This window comes from Centroberyx gerrardi, chromosome 1 (assembly GCF_048128805.1).
Source record: "Centroberyx gerrardi isolate f3 chromosome 1, fCenGer3.hap1.cur.20231027, whole genome shotgun sequence".
NCBI classification, from domain to species: Eukaryota; Metazoa; Chordata; class Actinopteri; order Beryciformes; family Berycidae; genus Centroberyx; species Centroberyx gerrardi.
In genome coordinates, this window is record NC_135997.1 from 21,958,300 (window position 1) to 21,977,084 (window position 18,785).

General features: G+C 39.4%; 1 protein-coding gene across 1 annotated transcript; it reads left to right on the forward strand.

Moving 5' to 3' along the window:
* Positions 1–5,962: 5,962 nt before the first annotated feature.
* Positions 5,963–11,853, forward strand: LOC139929182 (uncharacterized). The gene is made up of 7 exons (XM_071921987.2): positions 5,963–5,995; positions 6,976–7,101; positions 7,401–7,514; positions 8,095–8,151; positions 8,455–8,628; positions 9,500–9,613; positions 10,647–11,853. Exons 2-7 carry the CDS (start codon positions 6,979–6,981, stop codon positions 10,683–10,685), a joined length of 621 nt encoding a protein of 206 aa, XP_071778088.1. The 5' UTR covers positions 5,963–5,995; positions 6,976–6,978; the 3' UTR covers positions 10,686–11,853.
* The last annotated feature ends 6,932 nt before the right edge of the window (positions 11,854–18,785 follow it).

Genomic DNA, 18,785 nt, shown 5'->3' on the forward strand with positions numbered 1-18,785 from the left:
TGTATCAGCCAGCAAGTCAGTAAAGGGAAGGCTATGGGAAAAAGGTAAGGAATGGATTGTGTGTGTATGAATAAGCATGAGAGAGGCACTCCGTTGTAGCTGCAAGTGATAAAAAGAGAAGAACACTTGCTCTGTGATGCATGGAAGTACAATTTGTTCAAGCCACCAAATGTAAGAAAACTAATATAGAGCACTCTGTTTGTCATCAGTTGGTGTAAATTAAATGGCCACAAAGTTAACTTGTCAGTACACATGCATTAATTTACATCAAGCATGATGTGGTGTCAGATAACAAAGTTCTACAGATTTTAGGCCCATGTGACTGACGGTCAGTGGCCACTGGCTGGTGGTTAGCATTCAGTATGTGCTAGCCTCACTCAAACCAGCACCAGGTGTCCATGTGTGAGTTGAATATGCACGGTCTTTGTTGATCCATCAAATAAAAAGGATCCAATTCAACCATTAAAGAGGAGACAATTTAAACTTGTCAAGACTTGGAAATTACCAAATTCTTTTTCTATACATTTCCAGACCTGTGTAGGAACCATGTACACAGTACACAGTTTCAAACTGTTGTACCAGCACTTTGCCAGTTTCACTCCCCTGGTCAAAACCAGCTTCCCTAGTAATCGTGACAGCATCCTTATTGTGGGACTTACTCAAGACTGCACCCATGACTGGTTGAATTTCTTGCACTGGACAAGTGTCGCGTCGCCTTGGTTTATGGGCCCGCTTTCGTCGATTCCTGAGGCACTCCTCCAAGAAGCCGGTGGAAGGACGTTGCTGAATGCCTAGGCTGTACCAAGCCTCCTAGAAATAAGTTATGAGTTATTTTTCAAGAGTAAAAAGTTTTCAAAATAGTTAGGATTTGGAAGAATCACAAAAAGACTGTCAAAGATATTTACATATAGTTACATGAATATGGATGCATGGTAGATAGTGATATGAGTAGCAAAATCAACTCAGCTTACATAGCCGTTTCCCCTGTTGTCTCTGAGGCAAGGTAACTGCTCAACAACAGCCATTGCCAACTTTCTTTTAGTATCAGATGTTGGGCTGAAAGCAGAGATACACAAAAGACAACATATGTAATGCACACAATGCGTTTACCATATGTCCAGTCATTGTAACAATATTACACAGGACAGCTCAGGAAATGGACAATCCCCAGAACAGTCATCCAAGAGACACGGGCACTGTTCAAAGTGCAACAGGCATTAAAACACAAACAAGTGATAACACAATTGATGTAACTTGTCCACTTACTATTCTCCAAACCTCTCTATGAGGTGCGACACAAGGATACGCTGCATGAGTCTTCGCTGCTTTATAGAGATGTAGCTATCTCTGTCTAGGCTGGACAGAATTGATTGTCCTTTGTGCGTACCCATGAGCACCCGTCTTATATTCTGAAACAAAAATGCAGATTATGACTATCTGTAAACAATAAGAACTCTGAAAATGACTGCCAAGTATGATAACTTACAAATGTCATCTCATGTCCAGAATCTGACTTTGGCGGCACTTCACTCTCCGCAGCTTTGTCTCTTAATGGCGGTGTGATAACATGATTGTTGTAAGCTTGTTCATGATCTTGATCCTTGTAGACCAATAATATGTTAGTCCATTTTAAATGGTTATGTTATGCATACAAACTATGATAATACAGACAAACTTTCAATCAAGTGCAGCGGAGCAGAGGGGACACTTCAAAGAGACATTGTGCAGGCAGAAGGGGCCAAAAGCAGTTGGGAGTGCATCAGAATAGGTTGAATGTGTGGCAAAAACCCTTTGTGCAGTGCTTTAGGCTTTGGTGACTGGGTGGGTACATGGAAATTAAATAATTACAAAGATTGTATAGGCTTTTCACATCTCCTGCATTGTCCTATGGCAATTAATTTGGCCTGACTGTAGGGACGGGATGATATATGAACAGTTTATTTACACAGAAACAAACATATTAAACAGAAAATACAACCCATTCTCATCCTGATTAGGTACTTACACCTAAAAGCTCTTTGTGATACTTCTCAAATTTGAGCCTGATGCCAATCTTTGGGATCAGACTTGCGATTGTGGGGCGATCTAGTAGTCTGAAGGCCTCTTCATCTATCTCCTCATCTGAAAAACAGTAAATAAAAATATGGAATGCAAGTCTAAGAGGTGGGTAAGCTCTTTTTTTTCTTAAGCTCCAATGCCAACAAATGAAAACAGTGCTCAGCTTTAAATTGAGAAGATTTACAGTGCCGTGAAAAAGTTAGTACACCCCTTGAGTTTTTGCACAATTTGTTGGGCTACAAAATGATTTTAAAATTAAATTATTTGTTTTTTCTTGTGTGAGACCTATACAAAGTTTTACCAAAGTAATAAGAAAATTCTAGATATTTTTACATAATTCAAATAAATGAAAAATAGGGTGTGCAAAAGTAAGTACACCCCTTGTTTCATTAGAGCTAAATTGTGTCCCTGACAAATATTTGATCAACATTTCATATCTTATGCTGCTCATATGTCTTATTCAGGTTGTACCTATAGATTTTAAACATTATTTACCATTCAAAATAGTAGTTATTCTGCCTTTTTAGCCAACAAAAGCTGACAACAGGTCTCAATGGATTTCAGGGTGTGGGATGGATTCAATCTCAGAAAACATGAGTATCGTGTGGAATGTGAGGTTCACTTATGGATGGCATTGGGGACCAGGTCTTCATGTTTCAAAGAAAAAAACTACACATGCTTAATTATTTAAGTCGCAATAAGTTAAATTATTTAAGTTGTGAAACACAGGTTCAAAATTAGAGACCGATATTGTGGTTTAACTGTAGAACAACTTATCTCCCCACCTTGATTAAACACAAACTCACCTTTAAACCTCGAGATGAGTTGGTCAAGCTTCCATGCTGACAGCGTCTCGCGCACAAAATTGTCCATGGGATCTCTAATAGAAAAAACTAAAACTGGTTAATCATCCCGTTTCTCTCTTATGCACCCATACAAAAACACATATGCGCGCGTGCGCGCACACACACACACACACACACACACAGGGCCTCCTAAGTAATGCTAAAGTGATGTTGAACTTTGGTAGTACCGTAACTTCCTGGCCATGATAGAACCCCATAGATCTGTTGTCGGTTAGTAATAGCCCATAATTTGTGCTGCCCCACCCCCATTAATTTCTGATGCGCATTTGCAATAACAAGCACATTAAGCGATCACGTGTAATCGATGACTCGCAATAACAATGTTTACAAAGCGACATGATGCCAATAATGCTTTCTTCTGTATTTTTCCCCTTATAATCGATCGTATTCTAACAAATCAGACAGTGGAAGGCGGTGGCAGTATGAACCAACTCTACAAATTGAGAACTTATTGACATTAAGCGCTTCTTAGATTACATTATGCCTTACTTCCTAGTAACGTTACACCTTGCCGATTCAGAAAAGCTCGTCAGTCGTGTTGTGTGAGTTATGTACGTTCGCCGCTAAACAAGTCCGCGTTGAATTGCGACATTTTTGAATGGGGTTTGGCGCGACGATTTCTCAATACTATAGAGAACGGCATGTTAACCAACACTGTCTCTGATGCTACTAAAGTTGGGCGTGCTAGTGTTACGGTATCGTAGCGTCACTCCAGTATCAAACAAATGTGGAGATACAGTGAAAAGGAATATTGGCTGTACCATTGATTTTTAAATATTATTTTACCGCGAGTCACTTCTGACCTCCCAAAACACAAGACAGCAACAATATGCGCATAGGCACAGTCGCACGGCCTTGAGTTAAATAACGTTAGCTAATTTAGCTGGTTCTAGCGTCGCTAGCTGCATAATGATAACTGGGTAGCTAGTAAATTTACTGGCTTGCCTACGTGCTTATGTGCTAATGCTCAGGGTTATTAGCGTTAGCCCAATAGCAATCTTAAGTACCCAGTATGATATTGGGTAACCGAGGGAGAAGGCTAAAGTTGACTCGGTGAGGGCGAGGGACTAAGGAATAAACTAACCACAGCCAGAGTTTAACTTTATGGAGGTTACGTTCGCTTAAATACCTAGCAAGGTTAGCTAGCAGGCTAGCACGCTCGTATAGTTAAGCTAGCTAACTTTACGTTAGCGTTACCACACACAGCGCTAGAAAACGGCGACTTCAGGGTCCAGGTGCTTGCTAATGTAAAGCCACTGAATTCAGAAAGTGGACAAAAACGTCAGTGAACACAACATTCCATGTCATTACAGATACATTTCGGTTACCTTTTCGATTTGATCAGCCACGGCGTCTTGCTCCACTCTTGTTTCTGCTGCTGCTGCTAGCGACGAGACCGGTAACCCAAAGCTGGGTTGGAGGAACTGACGACACGGGCGCTGGGTCCAGGGTCCACCCCACCACCGACCTGACCCATGTGGGATGAATATTCAAGACACATTAAAATCAGTCAAGATACACCCAAAACCTGCTGGGTCTAAGGTGAAACGACACAACACTTGGACATGGTTTAAACATGTATTTTCTTTCTTTCTTTCTTTCTTTCTTTCTTAATGTTACTTTTTCACTGACTGTTTTTGTACCAGGCCGAGTAACATAAAGCTTTAGCTCAACAGAATGTCATACAATTTCTGAGTAACGTTAGGTGTTTAAAATAACAATATAATAAACAATTCCACTTCCAACACTGGAAGTGGAATTGTTTCAGCAGACAAGCTGGACTTGTTTTAGCCACAGCAAGTAAATTGTTTACTTCCCCAAATCATGACCCCAGCTTGTAATTTATAGCCCCGGAACCTCTTCACCCTGTTGATGCAGGGATCCTTTGGCACATTTTGCTTTTAGGAAGAAAGGAGAGGAGGATTGGGGCAAAGGTGAGGCAATGGAAGAAACATGTTGCTGCTGTTGTGTCAAATAAACCTAATAAACAGCAGTTGTTTCTTAGTTTTCAAACTAAGCACTCCTCTGAAACCAATCTCAGCCAAGCAATTGGACATTTTCCTGGTAAAACTTCTGTCCCCTCCTCCTCTCTTTTCCCTCTATCTCTCTGCTTTCTCTTCTCCCCCCCCCCCCCCCCCCCCCGTGTCTTTCTCCTCTTCCTTTCTTCTCTCACACCCCTTTTCTTTGCTGCTCTCTACCTCTTTTTTCTCATCCCCACTTCCTGTGTTCAGTGACCCCCTTCTATCTCGCCTCATGTCCATCCCTCCTTCCTCTCCTCATTCACTCCTCTCCCCTCCTCTCCTTCTTCCTATCTCATTCTCTCTATCCAGTTGGGTGGAGCGACACAAGGGCAGACAGCTGTCAGTTGTGGAATTTGAAGAACAGCAACCCAGAGGTCAAATCTTCTCTCTCCTTCCTTTTCTCTTTCCCTCCAACTATGTTTCCATCACATTCCTTCTGTGACCAAACTTCCAGTTCAGCTCCACCCCTTGTAACCCCATGTAATCCCCCCGCCCCCCTACACACACACACACACACACACACACACACACATACACACACAGCCCACTCTCCAACTTCCTCTCCCCTGTGTTTGTGCTGGAGTGGAGGAAAGTTTGACTCTTTTTTTGGGAGTCAACCCTTTCAAAACGCTTAAACAAGAAGTTGTTGCTTCGTCATTGTTCTCATTCATTAAAAGGGACAATATGTCCAATTTCAAGCAGCACCTTACTTTCTTTGTGAAAGGAAAATGACCCCTTACTATCCCCACCACCCCCACCACTACCACACACATACACCAGATACAGTCAAGCAATAATTAACTGTATGTTTCCATTGCCCATTTTACATGATGTCAAGCAATGAACCACTAATGATATGACGATTTCAAGCAATCAACAATCCTAAAACCTCTTATTTATTTTTTTGTGACAAATCCAATTCACTCATCCCCAAATTCTAGGATAGTTCAAAATGAACAAATCGTTCACAAGTCACACATCACTTCTACGCTGCTATGCTCCAGTTGGGAGAGATTACAACAGCTAAGGCAGCACTCAACCGCATTCAAGGTCTGGAACTCTTTTCCTTTGTTTTCTAACATTTCTGTCGTTTGTCTTTGTTCAGGATTTGACACTTTAAGATGAATAACTAGTTGTCCAAGAGCAGCTCTGACATTTCTCCCTTGCTGACATTAGCAACAGTATATCTTGTTTCTGGATTTGAGAGTGGCTTTTGTTTTATATACACTAATCTAAACTAAACTTTATATATATATCAGATGTGAGTATCTGTCCATCCATCAAGCTGCCTACGTGTCTGACATCATGAATCTTGTCATCTTGACTGGTTCATTCATGCCAAATTATATGATTCATGTCCTTCTAAACCATTGAATCTCCACAGTCAACTTTTGTGGAGTTGAGAAAAACAGTTCGATGATGATTTATGACATTTTGTCAGTGCATTATCAATGGATTGGCTCAGTCCCACGGTCATTAAATATTGTTCTACATGTTGGGGACAAGGTCAGTTATAAAGCTGCATCTAGAATTGTATATTTTCTTGAGAGAAAAACTATTCACCTTAATGTCAAAAGATGTTTCCACTTTTGAAGCTTTTTAAGTCTGCCAATATTTACAATGTAATGCTACAATATTTGAAACCAAATCTAAATTGGATGCAGTCAATACAACAAATATTGGAGCAATGAGTTGTTAGAGAGAATTTTTAGTGAGTAGTTTTATGATGTTGACTTATCTATACTGTAATATGGATTCAACATAAAAATGTGAATGTGAGTCCATATCAGACTGCCAGCTCTTTACTGGAGTTCATGTGAAAGCACACAGAAAAAAAACGCAAATAAGAACAACTTCATCTTACTGTTAGCATAATCTATAGTGTAATATGGATTCAACATAAAAATGTGATGTGATGTGTAGAAACAATGAAAACAGCAAATATGCAAATAACTTAAGGCCCCTGTCCCAACAGTGTCCCAAATGTATGTTGCTAGTTTGAATATTTTGGTCCCTGTCTGTTTGTCCAGAAGATGTCTGCTGAGCTGTATTCTGCGAGTGGACCGCATGGGAATAATGCAAATCTCCACAGCACTGCAGTGGGGGGCAGCAAACCTCTACACCGCTTCATTCGGGGGCAGCCCAAAATTATTGGAGTGAGACACACACTAGTACACACACACACACACATACACACACACACACACACACACACACACACACACACACACACACACAGATATCAATTTTCAGGTCATTATGGTTTATTTGTTAAAAAGCTATATGAGCAGTATTTTCTAGCATTATAAAATTATTCTATTCTATTCTATTCTATTCTAGCAGTCAGGGGTTCCTGTTCAACCTGGGTCACAAATTTGAGACCCATTTTGGGCCACAGCCCATAGTTTAGGAGTTTTAGAGATGCTGATGTGAGTTGTTTTTGATTCTCTCTTAGATTGTTCTGCTGGTCTTGGGCTCGTCTTTCTTCATCCTCTCCATCTCCATGGCGGAGGGATCTTTTCACAACGTGTGGAGAAGCTTCGCACCTGGCTTCTGGCTGGGAGCACTGGTTGGTAGCAGAAACTTTTTCATCAACTGATCACAGTGGCTCGTGCATTCAGAATTTCACCAGCCAATTTCATTTCTAAAATTAGAAATTAAATTAGATTTTAGAATAGAAATGGCTACAGTACAATCAAGAGATTTACCAGCCATACCCAAAATGAATTTAAGATTTGGTTGGTGGCTGAGAAGACTAAAGACAAACATTGTCTTTAGCTTGAAAATATAGCTCCATTCAATCCAGAGGTCCTGCAACCTTTGTCAGGTATGCTGGGTATTAGGTTGTAAGACCAACAATTAATGTTTTCCTCCTCTTTAATAGATTATGTACCTTTTCCAAGATCTTATCTATTTTAGGGCTAGGAAAATACTTTGATAGATTAGATATGGTGGATATACTACATTCAAATACTTAAGTTTCAGAGAGCCAAGTGCGGCAAGCCTTTTGTCTTTTCAAATCAAGTCAAATCCAAAACAAATCCAGTTTATTAAAGCATGCTCAGCTCTCAGCGCTGTCTGGAATGTGCAAAAGTGGTTTGATATTATTAAAATACATTAAAACAACGTTTCCTCCTCTCCTCTTGTAGTTCATCACATGTGGGATTCTATATATTTTGACAGAGCACAACCCAACCAAGAAAACAGTAAGTTCTGCTGTAACATTTTGAAGCAATGGAGATTGGCAATTTTGCCAGGGTCTGTGACCAACAACATTTATTTTTATTGATATATTTGTTCCCTACATAACCCATTCTGTTATCCACATTGCTTTTATCCCGGCTGTCAATCCCAAATCTTGTTGCAGAAAAAAATCCTCAACAATCCTTTGTAAAAATTATGGATCGCCATTATGGATGTGGTGCATAAATAAATACCCACACCTGTGAGTTTCTCTCTGTCTCTCTCTCCTGTTGTCTTTGTGTCTCCATCTTGCTCTCTGTCTCCAGGTAACCATATCTTTGGCTCTAAGCATCGTGGCCTTGCTGGGGGCATTTTGGGCGGCTTTCATGAGCATCCTTCCCAGCATGGCCCACAGCTCCTACTTGAGGAGTTATGAAATTATTCACCATGACGACAACGGCACAGAGATTGTGGAGGTTGATTGGTCAGCACATTATGAGGTAGGAGTATGAATTGTTTATTATTAGTAGTATTCGTAGCAGTGTTCATTACTGACACTGACACCCAGTATTCCAGTTTCATTATATGATTTTCAATAATCTATGTATTTCAAAGCATTGTGAAAACTTTTGATATCTCCAAAAACTCAGTGTCATTATCAAAATTCAGGAAATTCAGGAACAGGAAACCTTATATACAGTATTTGTACATTTGGTGTTGTGAAACAAACTCAGATTGACAAACATGCATTTTTAAATCAGTTTCACTTATTCTTGGGTCATAGAACTTATCAGCACATAAAGGAATGTGCAAACTATGAAACTAGAAGGCATTCGGAGAGTGCAAACCTCTGCCAATGCTGAACAATTCTCCAACTTGCTGTTACATCCAAAGACATCATTCCTATCACTTAAATTTTAAGTGAAATTGATTTCTTGACTCTGCAAACATACCTTTAGGACTTTGAATCAGGTTTCTATCTCCATTAGTTTCATATTTATGGCCAAAAAATTATAATCGTCTAATGGTGGAAACCCCAGATCTGGATCACCACTATAATCAATTGTTCCTTGGCCTAAGGTCAATCTGTCCACCAAATTTCATGGAAATGCATTCCATCCATTCATACATTTTTGAGATATCCTGCTGACAAACACACAGACAAACTAACGGGCGAAAACATACGATTTTTGGCAGAGGTAATAATTATAACGAGGATAATCACATCTGAAACCTCATATAGATACACTGAAATACAAAAAGCCTGGAGAGAGAACCTGACGATTCAGCTTAGAAACTACATTATATTCTGTGTGTGTGTGTGTGTGTGTGTGTGTGTGTGTCTGTGTGTGTGTGCGTGTGTGTCTCCAGGCCATGATATTCACTCTGGAGGCGATCTTCGAGTTCTATATCTTTGTGGGTGCAGTTATCTTCATTGTGATGTCATCACTGGCCGGGGCCGCCCTGCGTTCCAGCAAGACTCAGGTGATGATAACACACATACAAACAGGAAACTGACAAGATAAAGGAAATACCGGAGTAAAGCAGTGTGTATGCTGGGAATATGTTTTTAGCCATTCCTTAAACACTTTTGACCTTAGCAAAAGAGTTGACAAAGTGTGAAAACATGACTAGTGGTGCCTTTTGGAAACAGGTTTAACAGAAACAGAAAATAGTTAACTTTATTAAATGGGCTACAACATATTAAAAACTGCTACGTCATGTTCTAGCTAATTTCATATAGGCTTTTTAACTTTTCATGAGTGCCATGGAACTCTTTTTTTTTACTGCAAACTCTTTTGGCCTTGTTGAGAATATTCCCAAACCACTTTTGCACATTCCAGACAGTGCTGAGATCTGAGCATGCTTTCACCACTCAGGAGCTGAAAATTAAAAACATTACATCTTCATCAAAAGGAGGCTGTACTTCAAACAGATTTTTAATTATCGCACGGCAGCAGTGGGAGCCCCAAGTTGTAGGTGTGTTAATAATGACTCCAGTCACTCGGGGCTGTGGGTAACAATCGGGCAACAGTGGTTCTTTTATCTTCTTTTAATTCCGGGCCAAAACAGCAATATCAGTAGCAGGTAATACAACTCTGCGTTAGCTTGTCACATGTGCACAGAGAATTTGTGGGTCTCTCCAAAACGTCCCCAACACAACAGTTACAGATAGGAACTAAAATTATTCTGGGGGACTGACCCAATAAAATCTTATAATTATACAAAAAGAATAAAAATAATAATAGTAGTGGTATAATAATAACTATAACAATAAGTATTATTTATATAATGATTTAAGTAATTAAGTTTAAAAATATTAATAATTAAATATAAGATAGAATAAGCATTTGCTGAGCTTAAATAAGGGCTCTACATGGGCATGGGCTGTAAAATGAGTGTTACACAATACAGTGAAAACAGGATTTGTGTGGCAGCATTATGGTTCGGTGTGATTCCTGACATGTCTATGGACTAAGGCAGCATAAGACTCCTCTTCCTTTCTCTCTCTCTTCAGGCACTTGTAGTGATGACCGCCACGCCACCGACTGAATGAGGAGCAGAGAGAGAAGGTGTGAACTGTGAGGAGTGGAGCAGAGAGAATGTTTGGAGCTTAAGACAACAAAGCATATCTCTCTCTGGGCACAGTTACTTACTAACCAATTCCCAATAGCATGTTGGGGTCACGCTATACAGTGCAATACAGATAATACAGATAATTACGTATTGTCTTGTGGTGTTTCTGTGAAAAGGGACATTTTCCACTGTAGGATCAATAAAGCAGCACCACTCCCTACTACTACTCCCACTACCCAGCACCTCAGCACTCTACCTACCTCCCCAGGAGTATACCCACAGTATATTACTTCCATTGAAGTGTACCCATCCACTAGTAGTACTCGCCTCCTCATGACTACACCCCCCATCAACAGTTCTGTGTACAGGGCTGCAGACAAACGGTGTTACTTTTATTGATAGTCTACAAAATAATGCTCCTGTGTCTTTAATACAGGGGAGCTAAGATGGGGGCTTGAACACAGTCTACTGGTTGAAGGATGCTCTCTCTAGATGTTAGGCCACCCTGCCACCCAAATTATAAGACAGATAACGTGTAATGGGATTGCAGTTATTTGACTGTTAAGTGCCCTTTCCTGGTTACTTCCTTGTTTTTACGATTTGGAAATAAGTAAAAATGAATAAAAATAGTAAAGGTGGGTGGACCGAAAAAAAAGAGCAGTGATGTGTTGTTCAAATGGTTGGATCAATGCATCCAGTTCAGCGTCATGAAATGAGAGTGGTGACACACGAGCTATCTGTGTTAATTAATGAATGAAACACAACTTGCAATGAAGTATATGTTGTCTACTGCACTTGCAATTAGAAAAGATTTATTGGGAACAACATTTCGGTACACAGACCTTCATCAGACCTTCATCAGGTTATGTATCATATAACCTGATGAAGGTCTGTATACCGAAATGTTGTTCCCAATAAATCTTTTCTAATTGCAAGTGAAGTAGACAGTGTGCGGGAGTCCTTTGTTCTACTACAGTCGGCCCATGGTCGTCTCCTACGCACCTGTCGATCTACAGGTGTGCAAAAGTTTTGCTCCTTAATGAAGTATATGTTACCATGTTCTGATTATAATCAAGGTCACCACAATAAATACTTGTCTGTCACACATAAGACAAAACTAATAAATCGTATATATGTATAACTTTTTACATCCAGTTTTCTGTGTCTGTGTTTGGGGGTTGGGGCAAGAATTGATTTTAGAGTGTCTATTTCTAACCATTGAACCAACCAGCAACCATGTCTGGACAACACTAGATCTGGATACCAGATCTAATGTTGTGTAGGACACAAGAGCAGGTAGCAAAAAATAATACAAAAAATGCACCGAGGAGAAAAACATCTGAGTGCAGAAATATTACAATAGACAACTTGAGCTGAGTGGGAAAATATTACAAAAGCAGCTTGAATATTAACATTGATTTAAAATGCCTGTTTGACAATGATTTTCTCCAATATGCCTCTCTCAAGGCATTTGTTCGCTTGTTCCTCAGCACCAGAGAATTTGAGAACCACTGATCATATTGTTATTCATACTACTGTTTTTTGAAGCCCCAAAATCTACATCTAAAATAATTCTTTGTTAACCCTGCAATATGTTCTTTAAAATAAATAAAGACAAATATTCGTCACTCTTTAAAGCTAACAATCAGCTGTATCAGTGTGCTGGCCGTATCCTCCCAGCACATTTATACATGGGCTCACTTTTGGCCGACTTTGGTAGCAGTTTTGGAAATTTTGCTAGGAAGCAAGTCTTTAGCAACTGTAGAGGAAAGTTGAATGAGTCACTTTTCTTCTCAAAACTACATATTGCATAAGGTATTGCATATGGTATAAATTAAAAACAACCAAGTGATCGATACAATTTACAGTGGTAACATCTTCCCAATTCCATAGAACTAATTAAACATAATGGTTACTCCAAGCCAATTCTTTTGGGATCACAGTGTCTGAGAAAAACTGGGATTTGAACTCCAGTCTTCAAACATTTTTTGGATGGCTTAATTGAGTCTAAAGCTCATCAAAATCTTACCTTTGCAATGTGTATTCATCCTAACCTTAAACTCAGTTGCAATTGCAGTTGCAGGACTATAACATTACATTCAGTAGCAGCTGTATGGTTCAGATATAGTGCATGTTCTGCCCACAGCATGCTTCCAATTGTTTTTACAATTCATTTTTAGAAAAAGGGCTTTGATTTTTGTAGCAGTATAATTTTCTGGATGATATTCTGGATTGACTGGTAGTATTTAGGACTGGCTAAATGTCTGAGATCTGTTGGAAGCTGCTCTAGCCATATCCCCAACCAGATTGGCTGACTGTTACAGCTTACAATATAAATATACCACCAACAACTTTTTTTCCTCAATTCTATCAATAATAATAATAAGAAAAACCTGATACTGAGCCACCAGGACACCCAAAGCTATAATCTTTCAGGAAAAACCTGTCTTCTTGTTCCAGTTTGAAAGTAGAAAAGACTGATTGGTCTAAATTCAGTTTTTAAAATGTCATTCAATGGATTTAAATACCTAGGAGTACATATTCCTTACCATTTGAATGACATGCTGAAAACCAACTTGTACCCCGTTATACAGCAGGTTAAAACTGACCTGTGTAGATGGTCATCGCTACCACTTTCATGGTTGGGACGTATAGCTGTTGTCAAAATGAATATACTCCCTCGAATTTTATATAAAATGCAAATGAGACCTAATTTTATACCTAGTAAGATCTTTAGTGATTTGCATAAAGCCATATCAAATTTCATTTGGAAAAATAAACATCCCAAGATGAAACTGGAAAAACTCAATCTTCCAATTCAAGGGGGAGGTCTGGCAGTTCCCAATTTTCAGTATTATCATTGGTCAACACAATTGAAGTTTATATCTGAGTGGGTGGCTCAGGATCCCAACTCTACATGGTTGGACTTAGAAACACTAGGATGTACTTCTGTCTCTCTCTCTAGTCTCCCTTTCTTGGGAAATGTTAAAGGAATCCAAGGCATTAACCAGAATTTTCTAGTCACAAACACCATTAAATCATGGTACAGTGCTAAGAAAAAACTCAAAAGGTCAATACAATATTCTTTTTATGCACCGATCCTTAACAATCCCAACTTTATTCCCTCTTGTATAGATGCGGGTTTTAAAGAATGGGATACAATGGGTATTCGGGTTATAAATGATCTTTTTCATGAGGGCAATATGAAATCTTTTAAACAACTACATGAGGAGTATGGTATTTCAAATTCACACTTTTTCAGGTTTTTACAGCTTCGAAGTTATGTAAACTCTACATCTTATTATAGGAAGCAGTAAGGGGCTGGCATATATCGGGGGTAAGCATATATCAAAGGCTGATGTCACTCAGTAATGTCTCAACATGCAATAGTAGGCTGGCTTGGGAACGAGACTTGGGAGTCTGTATTGATGCTTCACAATGGAAACATATTGTTATTAATGCTAAAAAGATATGTTGTAATTATAAAATACATGAAACCCAGTTCAAGATCATTCATAGATTACAAACTACCCCGTACATTAGGAGCAAATATGATGTGGGATGCTCGGGAGTCTGCCCAAAGTATAAACAGCACACTGGAACCTATGTACACCTTATGTGGTCATGTCCAGTAATCCAAAAGTTTTGGTCTGAAGTAGTTACCCATATCTGCTCCATAGTCAAAAACTCAATCCGCTACAGTGTATACTTGGGTTGCAATCAAATACTTTAAATCTGGTATCTTACAAAAAGATCCTGAGCATACTCTGGTATTGTGCACGGCTTTCCATTCTGCAATGTTGGTTGGATGATACTAGACCAACAATTTCTAGCTGGTTTAATAATATAATGAATATTCTACCCTTGGAAAGGCTCACTTATGTACTTAAAGGAAATATTGATTTGTTTTTCAATACATGGTGCCCCTTTTTGAAATATCTAGGTAAAGAAAATCATCAAATAATTACCAGAGGATTTGTAAATATGAACTAATATCAAATGAATAGCAAGAACTCTTATAATGTTGTATGTATAAATATATATTTGGTTTATGTACACTTTTGGTAAACAATAAATACTCATGCTTGCACCAGGTAACAGAGACAGCATCAGCTTTGTAAAACTTAGTGATATGATAATGGTTATATTACCACAGATATGATTGTATTGGGAAGACTGTAGAGAATACAATTGTATAGAGAAGACTGTAGAGTTTGGAATTTTTTATTTTATTTTATTTTTATTTCTATTTTTCTTATTTTATTTTTTGTGTTCCCTCCCTCCAGCTAATAGCCCTTACCCCTGGTTTTGAGCCCCTTCACGGGTATCTTTTTTGTTTTGTAGTATTTTTATTTTTGTTGCTTGTTAGTGGGTGAGTATATGTTAGCATATGTGTATGTATATGTGTAGTGTAGGTGTGTATAGGCATGCATGCACACGTGCATACTCAGCACGTTGGGTCGGGGTGTGTGTGTCTGTCTATGCGCTTGTGGGCGTCACGGTTGGCATATGGGTGTGTTTCTTTGAAAAGTATTTTTTATGTATGCTGCTCTATTCTATTAGTATCTTGTGCGCTATTGATGTGACCACCCATTTAAGTTGTGTGCTATATATGTGTGTATTGTAGGTGTGTGTATGCATGCATGCATACTTAGCACGTTGGGTCAGATTGTCTGTTTATGAGTTTGTGGGCGTTTCGGTCCGCATGTGGGTGTGTTCTATTGGAAATAATTGTATAGTGCTCTTTTCTGTTAGTACTTTGTGCGCTATTGTTTTGACCACCCATATATGCCGTGATGTGATGTTAATTTGTTTTTTGTTGTTGTTGTTGTTGTTGTTTTTTCTGTATATTACTGTAATAATAAATAAAATGATTGAAAGAAAAGACTGATTTGCTACGAAGATGAAAAAATGTACTTCTGTCCAAATAGCATCACAGGTGAATGACCTTCCGCCAGTCAAATTGTTTGGTTGAAACCAACAACTGTATAATATCAAGTAGACCAAATTAAGTTGAGGTCATGACAGCAAATTAATAACAGGAACAAAGCCTTGGTGAAGATGCTTGGCTTGTGAATAAAAATCAAAAACTCATTCAAAGAAGCCTGGGAATCCAAAGTGGTTGTAGAAAAAGTGGTCAACGTCAAAAAATAAATAAAAAAAAGGGTTTACTGTCCCACAAAGAGAATCTATTCTAACACTACTGACACAAGCACAGCTTCTGCTTTCTTTTATGTACCATTAAATTATTCCTGGAAAGAGGACTCACTCCATGCAGTCAGTGTGTGGATTAAAAATGAGGCTTGTGTAGTCCGAACACCACGGAGCTCTCATACTACTTATTGCACATCAACAAAATATAGAAATATAGTGTATATTCAACATTTTTGTTTGTCATGACGTTGTTCACTTGCCTAAGGATCTCCTTAGGTATCAAGGCAAAAAGAGCCTTCCTTCTGAATGAGACACGGCCAAGGTGTTTTCTAACATACAAACGTTTACTCTCTCATAAATAATATTAATTAGGGTGGGAAATTTATTTTTTTGATCTACTAGCCACTGTGTCTGGTAGATTCCTCAATTCTACGAGCCACTCACACTTTTCACCAGCCACTTTTTAAAATCAGTGTTAAAGGATAAATCTGATGCATGGTTTGGCTTGACGGTTTGAAAACCAGCCAGCCGCGCAGCTTGCCCTGTTCGTCATGTCATCACTTGACACATTGTTTTTATGTTTCTTTGGCCCTGAGGTCTCAACCTTCGCTCGCTGCAGCGCACCTCCTCTCTTGTATGCTGGCTCTGAATTCCAACATGTTGCCACACCTTGCTGCCAGTGTGACAGTTATCAGCCTCAGGCTAGACAAGAGGGCGGTGAGGCTGTTGGTTAATGGCATATGGGATGTAGACAGAGGGCATGAGTGTCACTGTGGGAGTAAAAGGTCTCCCTTTTTCTTGATTTTTGGTAGGTGGCGGGCGTCAATTTCCCACCCTGTTACCAGGTCTTCCCCTTTAACTTAGATACAGTTACTCAACAAATATTCAGTATTTGGATCTAAATTAAAAGCAAGTAAAATCTGTTAAAAATACTTTATATCTTTTTTTCCCAACAATGAAAAAACTAGCTAAACATCCAACTGGTTGGTTTACTTTCACACTGTTATATGAATGACTCAGTGAATCAATGAATCAATAAAATTTTATTTTTGTGTCATGCCAAATTAATTGCCCATTCCACATGAGATTATATGACACAGTGTTATACAAATATAAAAACAATCTCCATATAGGGCAAGGCTCAGAAGGAGCGGAGGTGACTCAGTCATCTCCCCTCCCTCAGCACAAACCCCATGACCATGGTACAGCTTCCATAATACTGTTTTATGTGGATAAATCAGAACTTCCATAGGAAGTTTGAGGAATGTTACAGTGATACCATATTGTTAGTGACTCTATTCAATTTTTGTGCATCTAGGTTTATTTCCTATTGTCACCAATGTTTTTTGAGACTTTACAATGCAGTATCACTGGCTTGGAAACGTGTGTTTTTAAAAAAAATATATAACTATGTTGTGCATATAAACATAAAGGTGACATTATTGTGATTTATTTGTTAATAAAACACTGGATTATGAATGATTGTGTACTGTTTCAGAGAAATTGGAAAGACTCCAACAGTTGTTGCAGATTTGTGTCATTAAAGGGTCTATGTGTAATTTCAGGTCCAATGCTGACCTCTACTGTTCAGCGATGTCATTACAACAACAAATCAAGGCTTGGCCGCTCCTCCATAACTTCATGGCCTTTTACAGATTATTGACTACCTGCTTCAAGTTGTTATCCACAATATAATACAGTGGATTTGATTACTTATATGTAGGAAAGCAACCTGATTACTTTTACGCCTGATGTTTGAGGCTGGTTCACATTTATAATATTTGTAAATACTTACTTACTAAATCCTCTTCGTCCCTGGTGGGACATAAGGCTTCGACGATCTGCCTCCATCTAGACCTGTCTTGTGCTGCATGCTGTGCCTCGCCCCATGTTAGGTCCATCTCCTTTAACTCAGCTGTCACAGTTCGCCGCCAGGTTGTTTTAGGCCGGCCTTGCTTCCATTTCCCTGATGGAGTCCATCTTAGTGCAACCATAGGGATTCGATCCTGGTCCATTCTGAAGACATGCCCTAGCCATCGAATTCGGCGGCATTTGATCTCCAGCACCACACTGTTGCACTTAGTCATCTTGTATAGCTGTTCATTTGAGATCTTCTCAGGCCAGAAGATGGGGCAGATTTTCCTGAGGCATCCATTGTGGAAGGCATCGATCTTTTTCATGTCACGTGTTGTCACTCGCCAGCACTCTGAACCATACAACAGCACTGATTTTACATTGCTGTTGTACAGTCGGACCTTTGTTCTTAGGCTGTACTGCTTTGACTTCCAGATAGACTGGAGCCTAGCAAAAGCACCGTGAGCCTTCCCAAGCCTTGCTCTGATGTCCTTTTGTGCTGCATTGTCTTTACTGACAAGACTTCCAAGGTAGGTAAACTCCTCGACATAGTTGAGAGTGACCCCATTCACTGTGATTGGTGCATCTGGAGTGGCATTAATGCACATCACTTGGGTTTTGGAGGCATTGATGTTCAGGCCTGTCTGATTGGCGAACTTGTTCAGTCTGTCAGTTTTCTCCTGCAGATGGATATGCTTTGAGGAGAGAACAGCAAGGTCATCAGCAAAGTCTAGATCTTCAAGTTGGGAAAACAAAGTCCACTGGATGCCCCTGGGTCTGTCAGTTGTCTTCCTCATAATCCAGTCAATGGCAATCAGAAAGAGAATGGGAGACATGGTACACCCCTGCCGCACACCAGACTCCACGGTGAACCATTCAGATGGTTTTCCATTAGCAATGACGCTGCATTCAAAGTGACGATAGAACAACCCCAGCAGTGTGACCATTTTTGGAGGGATTCCATATGCTCTCACGATCTTCCATAGGGTGTCACGATGCAGGCTGTCAAAGGCTTTCCGAAAGTCGATGAAACTGATGTACAGTGGAGTGTTCCATTCTACACACTGCTCGA